The sequence below is a fragment of the Mus pahari genome, chromosome 10 (genome assembly GCF_900095145.1).
Source record: "Mus pahari chromosome 10, PAHARI_EIJ_v1.1, whole genome shotgun sequence".
Taxonomy (NCBI): Eukaryota; Metazoa; Chordata; class Mammalia; order Rodentia; family Muridae; genus Mus; species Mus pahari.
In genome coordinates, this window is record NC_034599.1 from 54,832,744 (window position 1) to 54,850,802 (window position 18,059).

The window sequence follows — 18,059 nt, forward strand, 5'->3', positions numbered from 1 at the left end:
CTACCTTCTTTCCCTTATTCATTAAATATCTCTTGTCACTATATGTCTAAGCACTATGTCAGATGCCCCAGGGGATGTGGAATTGACAGAGACTTGTTGCCTCTACTAAGGGTAAGTGTGGAAGTTTTCATCTCAGGGAAGGAAATTCTATGGTGTAGGAATCATGCTGCTGAGCAATACTAGAATAAGGAGGGTACACATATATAGGGTACACCAGCTTAGTCCAGATTCATAAGGCAATGGACAACGGAGAGCAAAGATAAGGTATTATAGTCCTGACAGGTCAGGGACCAGCTTCCATAAGCAGATGGGTTTTGCAAAAAGAAGAGTAAGAGTCCCTTGACTAAGACAAAGTTCATTTAAACCATAGGTGTTAGTTGCACCTTCATGAAAGAATGTTACTGTTTAAAAATCAGTATGGCCAATGGGCCCAACAACTAGATAGAACAAGGCAGCACCTGTAACACTGGGTTCTGGGATACTGGGTCGAGAAATCTGTTATGATTTAAAAGAGAAAGTTAAGAAGCTCTGTTATCTCTATCATCACTCTGGCAGGAGTGGGTTGACACTATCCCTTAGGAATATGAATATCCATGGTTCTCCCTGAAGGTACTAAATACTATAGTTCTCATTGACATTGATTACTCTCTAAGAATTCCTAAAGGTCTTGAGTCCCTGGAGCTCATCTCATCAGTCTGAGAACTTGAATCACAAAGAATCAAGAAAGTTTAGTATCAGGATTAGTTCTAGAATTTAGGGCAACTGAAAAGCAGCTAAGACGCAGCTGTGGAAAAAGTGAGGCAGTAGTTACTAACCAGGGGCGAAAAGATGACCCACCTCAGCTCTGATTAACATGATATTGAAGATAGAGAGGGATAAAAAGGAAATTGTTAGGAAAGAGAAAGTACAGAAGTATAAGCATAAGTTTCAAAGATGTGACTGCTTTTGGAAATAGTGAGCTACTGGGAAGGCTGTCCTTGAAAAGATGGTCTGTGGATTTCAAGCTATTTAAAGAGGAAAAACAATTAAAATTCAGAGCTGGCTTATTTCTAGGAATTGACAAGCTGTATGATCTGTTCATTGAAATAAGTTAATTGTTAATTGGGAAACATTGGAGACATAAAGATACTTTGGTACTAGGTTTTTGAAGTGAGTTTTTTTTTTTTTTTTAAAGATTTATTTATTGTTATCTGTAAGTACACTGTAGCTGTCTTCAGACACACCAGAAGAGGGCATCGGGTCTCATTGTGGATGGTTGTGAGCCATCATGTGGTTGCTGGGATTTGAACTCAGGACCTTTGGAAGAGCAGTCAGTGCTCTTACCCTCTGAGCCATCTCACCAGCCCTGTTTTTTTTTTTTTTTAAGGTACTAACTGAATTTTGATCAAACTGTGGCCAGTGCCCTAATTAAGAAAATAACGTTAGAAGCCAAATCTTAGTAACTGTAAAATATGAAGGGATATTACTGAAACAAGTGGGTGATCCTGATAAATCAGAATGTACTGTAGCCAGAGATAATGCAAGTTTCACAGGTCAGTGTTTTACCTATCCAAAAGCCTTGATAAGGTCAATATAGAAGATAAACTCATTTGGAGACAATCTAGTTTGTTTTCTAGATGAGGAAGCGGAAGTCCAGAAATTAATGAATTTGGAATCTTGAACTCAGTCCAAAGTTCATCTCAGAATATCTCAGCACTTATAGCAACTTGCCTCAACCTGCCCACCCCTAGCCCCATGGCTACTTAGAGATTCTGTTATTACCTCGTGCTTTCATCCATACTGCTTTCCTGCTTTTCATCATCACCATGGTAGGACAGTAAGAGATGCCTTTGCTATTTAGCTTCTTTGCTTTCATGGAAGGTCTTCCTGTCATCTTTGTCCTACCACGTTAATGGATTTGTTGATTGTGTCTCATAGGGAAGAACTAACATTTGAGATGCTTGTATTGGAACCTCGTGCCTCTGACGATGAAACCCTTGAGTCTGAGGCTTCTATTGGGACTGCTGATAGTTCGGAAAATCTGAATATGGATTCTGAAGGTACCATTTTTTTAGATACCCAATAAATGAATATATTATACTAGAGATACAGTTTGTTTTGTAAAGAAGGAATAAGAATTCCCAAGTTAAGGCCGGAGGGGGTGGCTCAGTAGTTAGGAACACGCACTGAGTGCTCATTCAGAGGAACTAGGTTCAATTCCCAGTACCTACATGGCAGTTCATACTTATCTGTAACTCCAGTCCCAGGAAACCTGATGCCCTTTTCTGGCCTCTCTGTGGGTACCAGGTGCGCTTTTGTTGTATATACGTACATGCAGGCGAAGCATCCACACATGTAAAAATATATAATTTTTTTTTTAATGTTAAAAAAAAAAACAAAACAATCTTTCTCAGGTTTAGTCTGGTGGTGCATACTTTTAATCCCAGATTCAGGAGACAGATTGCTATAAGTTTGAGGCCAGCTCCAAGACAGCTTTTAAAATAATGATTCTGCACGAAAGAGATTGACTAAATCCTCAGAACTTTTTACCCATTCAGTTTCACATGTGAACAGTAGCTTCATTACATGATGTTGCATAGGTGGACACTATCATGTACAACTTTATTTTCTGTTTTTAGAGAGAAGTTTAGCCCTTAGCTCCCTGAAAACAGCTGGCAAGTCTGAGCCTTCAAGCAAGTTGCGGAAGCAGCTAAGAAAGCAGCCAGACTCCCTAGACTCTGTCAGCTCCTCTGTCTCTTCATGTCTGTCAAACACTACATCATCTCATGGCACTAGAAAGCGATTTCAGATTTATTCCAAGTCTCCATTTTACCGAGCTGCCTCAGCTTGTGAGGCCCAGGGAACAGAAGGACTGCTAGGCCAAGCCAAATCCCTAGAAGACAGGCCTCAGTTCATCAGCAGAGGAACCTTCAACCCTGAAAAGGGCAAACAAAAACTAAAGAATGTGAAAAACTCACCTCAGAAAACCAAAGAGACCCCAGAGGGGACAGTCACATCTGGCCGAAAGAAAACTGTGGACTCAGACCGCAGCTCCACACAGCAACTACCACTGTTTGGAAATAATGAGTTTATGGTCTAAATGGACAGATGTGTCCCCAGATTTCATCTTTGGAGCCTCTTCTGGTCACCTTGTAACAGTCAGTCCTAATGGTCCTGCCTCGTTTCAGCAGACAGATTGTACGCTGGATCACTGGGCTTCTGGCAGAAGTGGCCGCTTTGAAGTTTGCTAGGGATGGGCCAGCTGTGCCTTGGCTGCTGTATTTGATTTGAGATTCCACTAAACCAAGCCTCCTGGGACCTGGGGGATTTGGCCAATAGTAGTTGCTTCTTGCCCACCTCCTTTCCCTTCCCACAGAGTTGTTGGACTGGGGAGCTCTCGTGATCTTGAGGAATGCTCTCCTTTCTAGCATTTAAAGAAAACATACAAACCTGTTAACCATGCAAGCAAAAGCTTTTCAGTTTGTATTGGAATAGTTAGGAACTGTGATAGAATATAAAAATCTCCCCAAGGATTTATAAGCAAAACACTTAAGCCCTCTATTTTAAATTTAATTACAAAATATTCAATGTTATCTTTTGGAAACATAAACTGATTTCCATTAAGCCCAGAATGTCTCAGCTATCTAGTCATATTGTGAAGAGACCGTGCTTTGTCTCTTGTTGATATTTGGTATTATAATCAGTGCTGGTTTAACTCTTGGTTAATTCCTGCCAAATATATTTCATGGGATAAAGTTCTGGTAGCCATACTGTATTGGTATGCCCTGATTATAGATCAGATTCCTCTAGGTTTTTGTTTGTTTGTAATATGTCACAGGCACATTTAGGTAATTCCTAAATGTGAACCCATCATCCTGATTGATCCAGGCTTTTCTTTTTGTATAGACTTAAACTGAAGACTGTATCCGAGCCTACTCATCTGCTGGTGGAGTACCACCATAGATGTGACCATTTCATCACTTCTCTATGAGTACTCACATACAACTTTGCATGAGTGTTATAGAAAAAGCCGCCAAAAGAAGTTTAGAAAGTTTTAATATGATCTATTTAATTTTTGTCTTCTTTTTCTCAGACCATCAGTATTAGATGAAAAAAAATCAAGGACTACTTGAAGCTATTTTTGTTAATATTCTTGTTCCTGAAGTTTACTGTAAATACACATGTATAGTATGCCTAGTTCTTTTTAACCTTGTGCTTCCCCCTTATTCCCATGGAGTTTCTTCCTACAGATAAGAGGCCATTAGACAGGTGGTGAGAGCCATTCGCCCCCGGGGTGAGGGATAAGTAAGGGCATCTTTTTCATCACTGGTAGTTTCCATAAGTTATAATGTCGGAAGCATCATGGACTAGCAGTTGTGGGAGTAGAACTCTGTTTTTTGCTATTTATAATGTTATGTGAAGTGAAACATGATACCATTTCTTAAGTATATGAAATGTTTATTTTTAAAGTCACTAAATACATTTTGTCTAACTACCACATGCACTGTTACAAGAAGAGCCTTTACCATCTATAACCTGAATTTTGGTTTTCTCCTTCTTTTCCTTCTCTTCCTTCTCTTCTTCCTCCTCTTCTTCCTCCTCCTCTTTTGGTTTGAAGTTACAGGAATAGAAGTCTTTTGGTAAGGCAAGGTCTCTCCTCCTACACAACACTGAACCTCATGCCACTGCTATAGTGGTCATTGGCTGACTCTAGAGATGAGACTTGTAGCATTATTTTGCACAGCAGCTCCTGGTGGCTGGAGTCTTCCCTCTCCTTGGTATGGGTTCAGCGTTGAGACACATGAAGGAAGCTTTGAAAATCTCCCCGATGATGATGGCCATTCAGTAAATGTTAACTTGTACATCCCTCCAGCATTAACAAGAGTTTTGGAAACTGTTCTACAGGAAGCCAGCATGGCTGTGATACGGTGGGGTGCTGCTTTGAGCCTTTCTGGCTATACAGTCTATTTTAGTATTTGGGGAAAGTAGCTGCTACTGGGTGGTAACTGTTGCTAACTGTTGCTCTCCACTTGGCTCAGAACAATTTCCTTTGTTTCAGAGGAATGTCCTGGAACCCAGCACTTGACACACATTCTCCCACTTAAAGTTTTACAGCTCAGTTTTTTGTTTTTATTATTTCTATAAAGTAAATTTGGGGCTGAGAAAAAAAAAAAACTACCTACATAGGTCACTTTGTAGGAACTAGGTAATCAATATTAAAGACTTTATAATTTTTCTCAGGGACCTAAAACCTGAATTTGAATAAAGTTAAATAAAAACTTTTTTTTCAGTTGCTAGATTTGTGGATTTTTTTTAATCATTTAACAAGCCACCAGGATGGGTGGGGGAAATGCACACAATTGTAAGAATGTCTCGGCAAAGTGTAGTCCCTTTAAGGAAAAGAGTGCTGTGGGTCTTGGGTTAGCAGGCACTATTGATCTGATAGAGACGAAGCCATAGCTCAGTAGCATCAGATGTCCGGCTCCATCAGTTCTTATCAGAGCCTCTGAATCCTCACTCACGATACAGATCCACATAGGGTTCACTATTATTATGTCTGTCTAGCTGCTTTTCTTCAGTCTTAAAATGTACCAAAAGAAACTCTGGCAGCAGCAGAGTGTCTCACATGTGGAACCTGTGCTTCAAACTGCAGAGCATCCTAGTTACATCACATACTTCTAGTCCATAATAACTCCTACATCTTTTCCCTACCCATTAATATGTGTCTTTAGTTGTGTGTCATAGAAAATGTAGCAGAAGCAAATAATACATTTTGCATCACAGATTGAAGCAAATTACAGCAAATGCAGGCAGGATTCAGGGAGGTGACACGCTTAGTTTGCACATATTTGTACTTCCTGCTATTTTGATTATATGACCATTCTGGGTCATACACACAAACAGAGATATGAGTATTGCTAGGAGAGACAAAAGGATGTGAGTTCAGGGCACAGGTCCCTAGGGCCAGCTCTCAGGCTTTGGAAACCTATCACTCTCACCTTGCATAGGGTATAAAGACTATTCTGTGTCTCGATCAAAGACAGTGTCACGGAAATGTGCTCATATGAGGTGATACAGCGAGGCTGTATCGTTCCACCTTTGTGCCCTGTGAGCTGTATTTTCAACTGTAATAAGCTCGAGCAAAGGAAGGATTCTCAGGTATGTGATGCTGAGAGTTGTAACCGGAGAAAGAAGTTGTCCAGATGACTTTCTCACTTTAAAAATTCTTGGTGGGGAAATAGATGTGGGCCCTGCATTCTTCTGTGTTGGATGGTGTGTTATATGCACCCACACACTTGTGACAACTTCCTAGCACTGTGCCCCAACACCATGCTGGCCTTAGTAGTAAAAATTTTTAGGTATTTGTAGAAGACCTGACTTTGCATCCCTAGGAGACCACATTTCTCTGGAACATTCTCACACTTTTGGTATTAAGTGGGTAATCTCCAGTGTATTAGATCTTACTGATCTCCTGGTTTAAACTTCAAAAAAGCCCTAGCAATGGGTCTGTCACCTTGTCACCTGTCCACTCTTAATGCCTATTTATCAGCCCTCTTAGGTCATGCACCTCTTGAACCAAGTATTTGTATTTACTATGGGAAAGGTGTGGACTACAGATTAGTATTATATTATTTTAATGGATTCAAAGTAATTTATAAGTGGTGAGTGTAAAATTTTAAAATACTGTGTATTATACAAGGACACAACCTGTGAAATATGCCACTTTACTGTTTAAGAATTCTATAAGAATGACTTATTCATAGAACTGATTACATTCCTGATGAAATCAGCAGCACTTTGTAATTTCCTTTTTTTTTTTTTTTTTTTTTTTTTGGAAGGGGACAAGACATTTGTATAAAGTGCAGTTTGTGTCACTCAAAAGTATGCACTGTATAGCTACACAAAAGCAGCCTGCTGAACAAATCACTCCATGGCTCATTAAAGAACAAGGCTTCCGGAAGTGCAATATGTGTGGTTTGTTTTCTGGCTTCCAATCAGACTCATAACCCAAAGGAACACCACTTATTTCTTATACTAATAAAGTTAAAGGAAAGGATCCAATTCCCAACTGATGAGTGCAGAAATGACAGCTGTTAGAACTCAAAGAAGAGCAAGCCAAGGTCAAGGGGAAAACTAGAGGCACCTAGCAGTCACTTCCTGTGAAGAAAAAACCCAAACAACAATGTATAGTTGAATTTTCCGGTGAGGGATAGTTGAAAGAAGGACTTCAGAATCTTGTGAGATTCAGAGGCCTGGGACAAAGTTACAGTAAAAACCAAATATTCTGACACCTGGAGACCCTGCCTCACAACAGGGAAGGAAAGCTGCCCCTCTATAGAGACACGGGAAAAAGTCTCAGCTCACACAACCAGTGTGGATGCTGGCAATCCCAGCAGTTGGAATGGTTCACCACCCACACCAGCTTAGATAGCTAACCTAAAGTCTGCACAGTAGCCTTGCTTTGAAAACAATTCTTACATCATCTTCCTGTGAGCCCTCAGCACTGTAACTAGGAGCTACCTAAGAAGAGGACTTCTGTTTTAATCAGGATGGCTCCAGGGGTCAGAAAACCTTACACGTTCCTGTCTCTGAGAACCCACAGGTGTATTGTGTTGGCTCATCAGCTGGCTACCTTGTAATCCCAACATTGCCCAAGAAGTACCTCTGAGTCAAATGCACTGCTGAGTACATGGTACAATGGGGATGGGAGTGGAGGGTGTTGCCTACAGTGTCACAAGTGACTGCTTTCCAGGATAGGGGTGGGGGCATATTGCTCTATCTGAACATGGCTAGGCAGGCAGACCCTTTCTTTAGTGGTGATAGGACTGAGTTCTAGAGGTTCACAAGCTAGGCTTCTAAATACAGATGCTTAGCTCTCTTTAGTCTTGAGAATAACTAGGAGCTTACGGTTCTCAACCTTCAAAGCTTTGGTTGCTCAAGGCAGAAGCTTACGGCCCTGGACTTATGAGAAACAACATCTAGTGGCTGGAATTCTAACTCTCAAGTGGTGTTGGAACCCTTGGCTCTTGAACCATTCTCAGCTCTCTCCAGAGTCGCCTAGGGAGTGGGATGTGCAGTCCTTGTAGATTCAGCTCCCATATTAAGCTTCCTCATCCATAGTCGCAGCTTTTCCACCTGCAGTACCTCTACCTTACTTTATAGTTTGCTTCTTGCTCTCTAGAATTCTTAGCCAACTCTTGATACCATAGTTCTGGGTTTTCTGAGGGTATTAGAGCCTTCAGAACTCTGGAACTCGTCACCTGCCTCCTCACTGTACTACCCAGGGATTTGTCTGTTTTTCATGCCACATGTAGGCAAAAGACCATTCACAAGATACTTTTATTAGGGCCTAATGATGTAATACCTAATAAATAGTCCACAAGGTAGAAGGAGCCAGGTTAGCTCAAGGAATGGAAAATAGCCTGCTTTATACAGCAAGAGGATGGTTGTGGCATGCTTATGCACAGATTATAATTTTACCAGTTACTGCTATGCATGTGATTCTGGCTCTACCAATCACAAGCTTCGCTGCACTCATCATGTTTTGCTGAGTCGTGTCTTCCCATCTCAGCTCTGAGCTTTCTGAGAGAATCAGAGCCCTCAGCTCCTGGTAACTGAAACTCCAGGCACCTCCTCTGTTCCTGAGTGAGAATAGCTGCAAGGTAAGCTGGCTAATCTAAAGCTCACCATGGCTTGTTTTGCCTAGAGTGGCATCTTCTACAGTTGGTGCATGTTGCCTAGAGCCAGGTTTCCTGACTCAAGAGTGATAAATTCTGTAGTAGTGTGGTTGCAATTGTTCTAGCAACTGTAGTGACTTTCCTCAGTGTTCAAATCAGGTAGACTGCCTGGTTTACCAAAGAAAGGGCTGCCTAGATGCTTGGTGGGTAAAGGCACTTATTTGCAGCCAAGGCTAATGAACTAACTCTTTTAGGACCCATACGGTGGAAAGAAAACTGACTCCTACAAGTTGTCCTCTGAGCTCCACAAGCACACTGACATGTGCACATATACATATATATACAGACATGCAAGTCAATAAGTGAGGATCATAGCTCTAGTAAATACCAAAGAAACAGGAACAGATAGAATTATTGTTTTAAAGCTCAGTAAAATTGAAAAGAACACAAACGTTTAAATAATCGCATATGACAAGGTAGGATATGAATGAGAAACTTGGCAGAAAAAATTAAAAAAAAAAACAAAACAAAAAACAACTTAGAAGTCAGGGATCCATAATATATCAACTAGAAATTCTGGTTGAGAGCTTCAACAATAGACTAGATTGGGTGGAAGAAAAAATGGTATGCTTGAAGATAAGTCTTCTTAAAGAACTCATTTGGGGCGGGGGGGAAGAAAGGAAGAGAACACACAATTCGGTGGCATACTATTAAATCACCAAACATCCATGAATTACCCAAAGGCAAAGAAGCAGAGATTTACAGTATGGAAACACTCTCAAGGGAAATAATAGTGGACAGCTTTCCTAATCATGGATAAGACATGGGCATCCATATGCAAGAGGCTTACAGACAGGACCAGAAAAGACCTTTACCATAATATAAAACTCAAAATATAAGAATTTTAAAGACTACAAGAAAAAAATGCACAAGACATCTAAGTGAAACCTCACTACACTTACAGTAAATTTTCCAGAAGAAACCCTATAGGATAACCAGGAAATGGAATGCTACTCTCAATGTTCTGAAAAAAAAAAAAAAAATTACTGCCAATCAAGATTATTATACCCAGCAAGGCTATCCTTCAGAAGATCTTCTGAGATGAGAAGCTGGGGAAATTCATGACTGCATGACTTAAGGAGGTACTGCATCTAGAAATGAAAGGGAGGGAACTGCCCCACAACAGCATGTGAAAGTGTGAGTTCCACTGGAAGAATAGACACACAAAACCAGAATCAGACTATCAAATACAGCAAGAAAACTGCAAAGATGACTAAGATGAGGCAAAGTAATGCTCTGAATAACAAGAAAAATCAAGACAAGCATTAAGTTCCTACATTTCCATAATAACCTTGAATATAAATGGACTAAATTATTCAAAAGCTATAGTCTGATCAGATGATTTTTTTTTTTAAGCCAGATGTTATGGCACACACCTTTAATCCCAGCACTCATCTGGATCTCCATGACTTTAAGGCTAGCCAGGGCTACATAGTGGATACCAGACCATGCAAGGTCCTATCTCAAAAACAAAATAAAAAATATGCCGTGTAAAAGAAACAGTTCATCCTCTGCTACATACGCAACTAGAGACACAGCTCGGGGGGGGGGGTACTGGTTAGTTCATATCGTTGTTTCTCCTACAGGGTTGCAAACCCCTTTAGCTCCTTGGGTACTTTCTCTAGCTCTTTCATTAGGGGTCCTGTATTCCATCCAATAGATGACTATGAGCATCCACTACTGTATTTGCCAGGCATTGGCATAGACTCACAAGAGAGAGCTATGTCAGGGTCCTGTCAGCAAATCTTTCTGGAATATGCAACAGTGTATGGGTTTGGTGGCTGTAGCAGAGGATGGCTTAGTCGGCCATCAATGGGAGGAGAGGCCCTTGGTATTGCAAACATCATATGCCCCAGTACAGGGGAACGCCTGGGCCAGGAAGCAGGAGTGGGTGGGTTGGGGAAGAGGGAGGGGGGAGGGTATAGGGGGCTTTGGGGATAGCATTTGAAATGTAAATGAAGAAAATATCTAATAAAAAAAAAAAAAAAAAGAAACTTAGTTCATCAGTAAAGTCACTGGAAATGAAAGGCTGGAAAATATTTCAAGCAAATGGGATCCTAAAGTAGACAGTACTTGTTTTACCTTTATCTGAGAAACTAGACTAAAGGAAAAAGATGTCAAAAGAGACAAAGTTTCTAAATATTGACTAAAGGATCAGTTCATCAAAGTAGAGAAAGAAAAATGACTGGGACTTGCTAAAAAACACAGCCTAGCCAAAAAACACAAACTGTAGGTTCAAGAGATTTAAAGAACAATGCAGAAGACACCTGATGCCCTCCTCTGGTCATCAGATGTGTACAAGTACACACCATCAGCACATACACATACATACAATGTACACACATATATCACACACAGAGAGACACAGTCATCAGAGGGCTTGGCAGGTAGTCATTTGCAGTCAAGCCTGACGTCCTGAGTTCGATCCCCAGGATCTAGGCATGATCTACATGGTGACGGAGAGCATAATCTCCTACAGGCTGTCCTCTGACCTCCACACACTCACTGTGGCACACACACAAATAAAAATGTAACATAAAATAAAAATTTGAAAATATATGATTGTAAATACATGCACATAATTCTGGAGCCCCCTAAGTTTAGAAAATAAACAGTGGAGAGGCAGAGAGGAAGTTCAGTACTCCACTTTAATCAACAGACAGGTCATCTAGATGAGAAAACACAAGCAACATCTGAGTCAAATGATTCTTTACATGAGATGGACCTCGCAGACATGTAGACTATTCCATATATAGGCTGCAGAATGTACATTCTCAGTGTATAAAATCTTCTTTTGGATATTCCAAATGTTAGAGGCCATAGAACAAATTCTAACAAATCACAAACTTTTTTTTTGTGTGATGTTTGTGATTTTGATCGCAGTAGAATGGCACTACCATTCAATGAAAGATACTTCAGAAAATCTGCAAGTTCATGGAGACCAAACAACAATATGTCACTGAGGAAGTTAGAAAAAAGTTTAAATTTCTGGAAACACATAGATGGAAATGTAAATTCAGCATGCCAGAGCCTGTGGTGTGGCTGCACATACAGATATGGAAGTGGAAAGTGTCTAATGGTGAATCCACACCTTCAAAAAGAACAGGGGGAAGGTTTTTGAACAACCTTTGCAAAGACTTACTGAAGCAAGACAAACCCAAAATGAATAGGACAGAGATGATAAAGATCAGAGTGGAGCTGAGCGTAGTAGTGCACACCTTTAATTCCAGCACTCAGGAGGCAGAGGCAGGCAGATCTGTGTGAGTTCAAGGCCAAATGGATGTACAAATTGAGTTCCAAGACAGCCAGGGCTACACAGAGAAAACCTGTCTCAGAAGGAAAAAAAATTCAAGTGGAAATAAAATATAGACTAAAAGGACAGTATCAAAGATGAATAAGTCAAGGAGTGATTGTGTTGAAAGGATAAACAGAACTGACAAACTTTTAGCTTAGCTAATCAAGAGAGAAAAATAAAGATGAGAAAGATATTTCAAGTAATACCACGGACCTACAAAGGATTGTCAAGGATTGCTTTGAAGAGTTGATATGCTGTAGAACTGGAAGATCTATAAGAAATGAACAAATATTTGGACACATGTGACCTATCAAAACTGATCCAAGAGGTTCTGAATCAGAACATACCTGTAGCTGATAAGCTTGAATCAACATTAAAACCTTTTTCCAAGAAAGAAAATTACAGAAACAAATGGCTTCACTGCGAAATTTCATCAAGCTTTTAGAGTTCTCTCAGGCTGTTATTCCACAGCTTTGGAAGAAAGGAAATCCTTTCAAACTGGCTCCATCAGATCAGCAGGTTCCTGGTGGATACAGATGCAAAAGCCCTCAACAAAAGGAGAGAGAATGATATTCAACAGGGCAACAAAAAGGCAAGCAGGGCGGCACACCCTGAGAGCCCAGCCCTGTAGACTGAAGCAGGAAGATCAACCAGTGTTTGAGATCGGCCTTGGCTACATAGTGAGGTCCAGACCAATCTGGGCTCCATAATGAAGCCCTGTCTCAAACAAAGATCCTACACATTATCAAGTTGATTTCATTCCAGGGATGCAAAATGATTCCATATATTCAAATGAATAAGGCATGCAAACAGAGTACAGAGTGAAAAATCAAGTTGATGCAGAAAAAGTACTTGACAAAATTTTAAATTTATGATTTAAAAACAACAACAACAACAACAACAACAAAAAACAGATCTTACTGGTCAGTGGTGGTGAATGCCTTTAATCCCAGCACTCAGGATGCAGAAGCAGGATCTCTGAGTTCAAGGCCAGCCTGATCTACAAAGTAAGTAAGTTCTAGGAGGACAGCCAGGGCTACACAGAGAACCCCTGACTTGGGGGTTGGAGGGAGGCACTAAACACATAAGGTACAGAGGATCAGCCCTCAACATGACGATGGCTTTGTAGAATAAATTCACAGCCACCATCATACTGAGTTGGGAGAAATGGAGTGCTGTCTCTAAGAAACAAGACAAGGCCGTCTGTCCGCTTTCACAGATCTTATTCAGCACAATACTAGACATTTTGGCCATAGCTATTAGGCAAGAAAAAGAAAGAAAAAAGGTATGCAAATGGGAAAAACGTAAAAGGTCCGTTGGCAGATGAATGTTTTTATACATTGAAAACCACAAAGTCCCCCAAAAGATGATTAGAAATGAAGATATATAGTAAACTATCGGGGTATATATTTTAAAAACCCAATATATCAAATCAATGCTTATTCTTTTTTTTTTTTAAAGATTTAATTATTTATTATATGTAAGTACACTGTAGCTGTCCTCAAACGCCCCAGAAGAGGGAGTCAGATCTCGTTAAGGATGGTTGTGAGCCACCATATGGTTGCTGGGATTTGAACTCTGCACCTTTGGAAGAGCAGTCGGGTGCTCTTACCCGCTGAGCCATCTCACCAGCCCAAATCAATGCTTTTTCATATTTCAATAATAAATTTGCTGACAAAGAAATCATGAAATCACTCTTATTCACAATAGCCATATAAACAAAGCTAAGGAAGTGAAGATTTCTATAATGAGAACTGCAAAGCTGATGAAAGAAATGGAAGAAAACATTTAAAAAAGACTCCCTTAGAATGAGGGATTTACATTAACATTATTCAATTAAATACAAACACAGTTAAAGTTAAATACAAAATGACCTACAGAGTCAATGTCATTCCCATGAGAGAGTCGTGATGAACAGATCCCAAAATTCATATGGAAACAGAGACAATTCCAAATAGCCAAAGCAATCTTGAGTAAAAACCAGCAAGACGTTGGAGGCCTCATAATACCTAATTTCAAGACATTTTACAGAGCCACAGTCAATAAAACAGCATGGCATGGACATACAAACACTTGGACCAACAGGACAGAATCCTGTCCCAGACAGGCCTGGACAACAAGATCAGTCAACTGGTTAAAAACAAAAACAAAAACAAACAAAAAAATGGCACTGGGGACACTGGACATCCTCAAGCCAAAGACAGAACCTCGACCCAGGTTCTTCCCTCTGAACAGCAGAAAATCAAAATGTATCTAAAGCCTAAATTTGAAATCTGAAAATTTAAAACTACTGGGAGAAAACATGGAGGGAGTGTTTCAACACATTGGCGCAGGCAACCATGTTCCTGGATAGGACTCCAAAGCACAGGAAATTAAGGCTAAACCTGACTGAATGCAATAAACTTCAAAGGCTCCACCTGACAAGGAACAGAGCCATGGCTGCCTCCAGGCTGCGGATGCAGCTCCGTGCTGGTGGTACAGCTACAAGACTTCCATGTTGGTGGCCAACACCCGAAAACGCCAACAAACAGAAACCCTCAACAGCCACAAAAACAAACCCATACGGAATGGGAGCTAAGATCTGCCAGCCAAGATCTGCCTCAGTCTGACAGAGGACTAAAAGCTAGAAAATAGTTTTGAAAAAATGTGTTTTTAAAGGCCATCTAACCCAGTTTTAAAATCAGCAAACGATCTAAACAGACACCTCTCAAAGCGAAATGCAAATGGAAAATAAATACATGAAAAATGCTCAATATCATTGAAGTCAGAGAGGGTGTGGGATTCCCTGGAGCTGGAGTTGCAGGCAGTTGTGAAGTACAGGTCACCCTGGAAGTACATGGACAATTACTGCGGACCACAAAAAGGCAGAAAGAAGGCAAGGGTAGACAGAGGTGGGCAGTGAAGACAATTGTTCCAGTGTGGTCTCCCTTGCTGTAACCAAAGCAACACCAGGAAGGAAGGGTTTGTTTCCACTCCGTTTGCAGACTAGCCCCCAGGAAAGCTGAGGCAGGAATGCAAGGCAGACACCACGGAGGAGGACATCTCTTCCTAGCTTGTTCAGTTCCTTATTCAGCCCAGGCACTGCACTACCCACAATGCACTGGCCCACCTACAGCAATTAGCAATCAAGAAAGTGCCTGCACAGGCCTACTCCGGCTCTGAGGGAGGCAATTCCTCAGTGGTGGTTCCTTTTCCCCAAGTGACTAAGGGCTGCTACACCGCGCATATTTAATGCAAAGTTAGCGATTCCCACTTTAAACAGCCATCTCAGGAGGCAGGAGACCACACTTCAGCGAGATCAATTTTATTTTCCCTGAATGGCAGAGTAACACATAGCAATGGGAAGAATTCAGCCCTGTGTTATCATTTCTGCTGCCCTACTGTGTGACATCAGGGACAGTCATTTGCCCTTCCTGAGCGTCAGTTGTCCTATCAGGACATTTATTATCTTCCCCAGGTGTCCTCTGCTAACTCAGACTGATTCCACTCTCTGAGTTATGGACAGTGGCTCTAGGACTTGTCCTCTGCCCCCTTCAACTGGGTCTGCTGTCTCCAGTTCTCACTAGCAGCCAGGGTTAAGATAATCAGTCAATAGGTGTCCGCTTCCCAGGAGAAGAATTTCCTGATCTGGGTTCTTTGGTGAGGTGCTTACATCCTGAATAAGAAGCCTGACTGCGAACAAGCCAGGTCTAAGGTGAAATTAAAAAAAAAAAAAAAAANCCAGGTCTAAGGTGAAATTAAAAAAAAAAAAAAAACAAAAAAAAAAAAAAAAAAAAAAAAAAAAAAGTGAATTTACCTTTGATCTTTAAGACTCTGAGACAGCCTTTTACTGCTTCAAGAGTAAGAAGAGTGAGTGGTGTTTCTTACATCGTCTGTAGTTGGCCAAATAAAACCGAGAAATGATAGTTTTGAGACTTGCCCAGAGATGACAGAGTCCACAAATGCCCTTTCTGATTCCAAAGCCCTGAGAACAGAAAGGTGTGAGATGAACTTACAGGCAGATCACATGGGGCTTGTTTTTCTTTTAATTATTTTTTCCCTAGGTTGGCTGGCAGTACGGTCTCTTTGAGCCAGGGACATCTGTGACAGAGAGTGTGTGGCTTCAGGCTCCAGGTGGCTACTACTTAAGCCACCTCAGACCACTCACACCCAACACCCTGCTTGGAGCAGAGCAGGCACAACAAAGGTCCCCAGCCCATACTGAGCTCACAGTCTTGTGACAAAGTCCAAGGACACCCACCAGGCAGGGCAGCAGTGGCCGGCCTGTCTTTCACTCTCTGGCTTTAGTTACTAGTTTTCATCTTTCTGGTCATCTTGAAGTCTTTCTCATCCCTTCCTGAAAATGAAATTTCCCAAGAAAAGAAAAGGCCTGGGTAAGCCAAAGGCACCTTTGTGGTGCTTCACAGCTGAGCACAATTTTGGCACTGAGGACAGAAAGCAAACCAAGCCAAACCAAACAAGTCTCTGAGAAAGGACCCCAAAGAAAGCCATTACCATCAGCATATGCTCATCAACCGTGTACTAGTGTGATAAAATACTGAGTTCAGTTCCTAGCACCCATTTTGGGCTGCTCACAACTGCCTGTAATTCCAGCTCTAGAACCTCTGAGCTCTATAGGCACCTACACCAACGAGCAACACACAGACACTACACCAACAAGCGACACACAGACACACACACTTTAAAATAACGCTTTAAAAAAAAAAAAAGAGTTAAAGAAAAAGAAAGGTTTTAGCTCACAGTTTCATCCAGGGTTGACCATCTTGTCTCTGTTGCTTTCACTTGGCAGAGGAAGAGGCAGCGGGTCAGGTGTTCTGAGGACAAAGTGCTGGAGGAGGAGCCAGAGCCCCAGATGCCGCCCACCTCCCTTCCAAATAGGACCGCCTCTTAAAGGTTGCACCCGCTCCCCACAGTGCCCTGGGTGGTGCCCACGCTTCTCACACCTCCGTGTGACATTTAAGATCCAAACCAAAACACATCTTTTTTTTTTTTTTTCCTGGTGTTTCTGCAACAAGGGAAAGCCCTCGGAGGGGCATCTGGCTTTGAAACCAGGCAGAGGGAGATGACTCCGCTTAGATACCTCCTTTAGTTCTTCAAGACATCCTCCCGGAAAACCCCAGAGCTCTTTGCCAGAGAATGTCAGCCTTTACACTCTTACTGTTATCAAAAGTCAAACTGAAAGCTAAATGAGCTGAGCAGATGTGGCCTGTTTCAACCATGTTTCTCATCAGGCATCCCCGTTCAGGCCGTAACTCCTGATGTGAAATTAGGGTGTGCAAAGCAATGTGGTCAGGAGACAACCCAAGAACAGGCCAGGCTGATGCATTTAATTTAATTTAATTTAATTATGTGAATGGGTACACACATGTCATAGTATGTACACGTGGATGTCAGAGGACAACCGGTAGAAGTCGGTTTTCTCCTACCACCACATAGGTCCCAAAGCTCAAACTGAGACCAGCCTTGGTGACTACTGTCATTTCTCCTACTGAGCCATCCTGCTGGTCACAGGCTGACACTTTGAGAAGACGGAATCTCAAGTATTTGACCTGCTCTGGTGTGAAGATCTTTCACCAAGCAGTATTTGTCAAATTCTTTCATCTCTTAGCCCGGCCCACCTTTCAACATTTCCTCTGTGGAGAGTCTGTCTTTGCAGCTATGGGTATTCAAATGAAAGTCAAAAACCAGGGAACCCCTAGACTTTTTGTGGTTTTCTCAAAGTGTTTTTCTTCCAGAACCAGACGTTTCTTCTCTGAAGACAGGAAATGCGACAGAATGATCTGGCTGATCTCGGTGAGGAGAGAGGAGGAAGCCTCATCATAGTTTAGCAGTACCCATTCAACACTGCAGCAGGAGTCCACAAAGCCTTAGTGCAGTCAGAAAGTGTGACAACTGACCCTCTGTGGAGTTACGTGGAGATTAGACAACACAGTCCAGCTCACTGCTGCTGTACACACTGCCTGACAGATGCAAGCCCTTTGTGTCTGGGTGCTGCTGGGAACCTAAACCAGGGCTCAGTACTCGTCAAAAGCAAGTGTTCATTGATG

The 18,059-nt window shown here is 41.5% G+C and overlaps 1 protein-coding gene across 4 annotated transcripts in view; it reads left to right on the forward strand.

The window, feature by feature from the left end:
- Myo9a (myosin IXA) overlaps window positions 1-6,988 on the forward strand; it is a 186,638-nt gene extending 179,650 nt beyond the window's left edge. For all 4 annotated transcript variants that reach the window (XM_029543622.1, XM_021207762.2, XM_029543623.1 and 1 more), the window contains 2 exons: window positions 1,918-2,039; window positions 2,619-6,988. In XM_029543622.1, the coding sequence (XP_029399482.1) occupies window positions 1,918-2,039; window positions 2,619-3,079 (583 nt within the window). In that variant the 3' untranslated portion in view covers window positions 3,080-6,988. The remainder of the gene's footprint in view (window positions 1-1,917; window positions 2,040-2,618) is intronic.
- The last annotated feature ends 11,071 nt before the right edge of the window (window positions 6,989-18,059 follow it).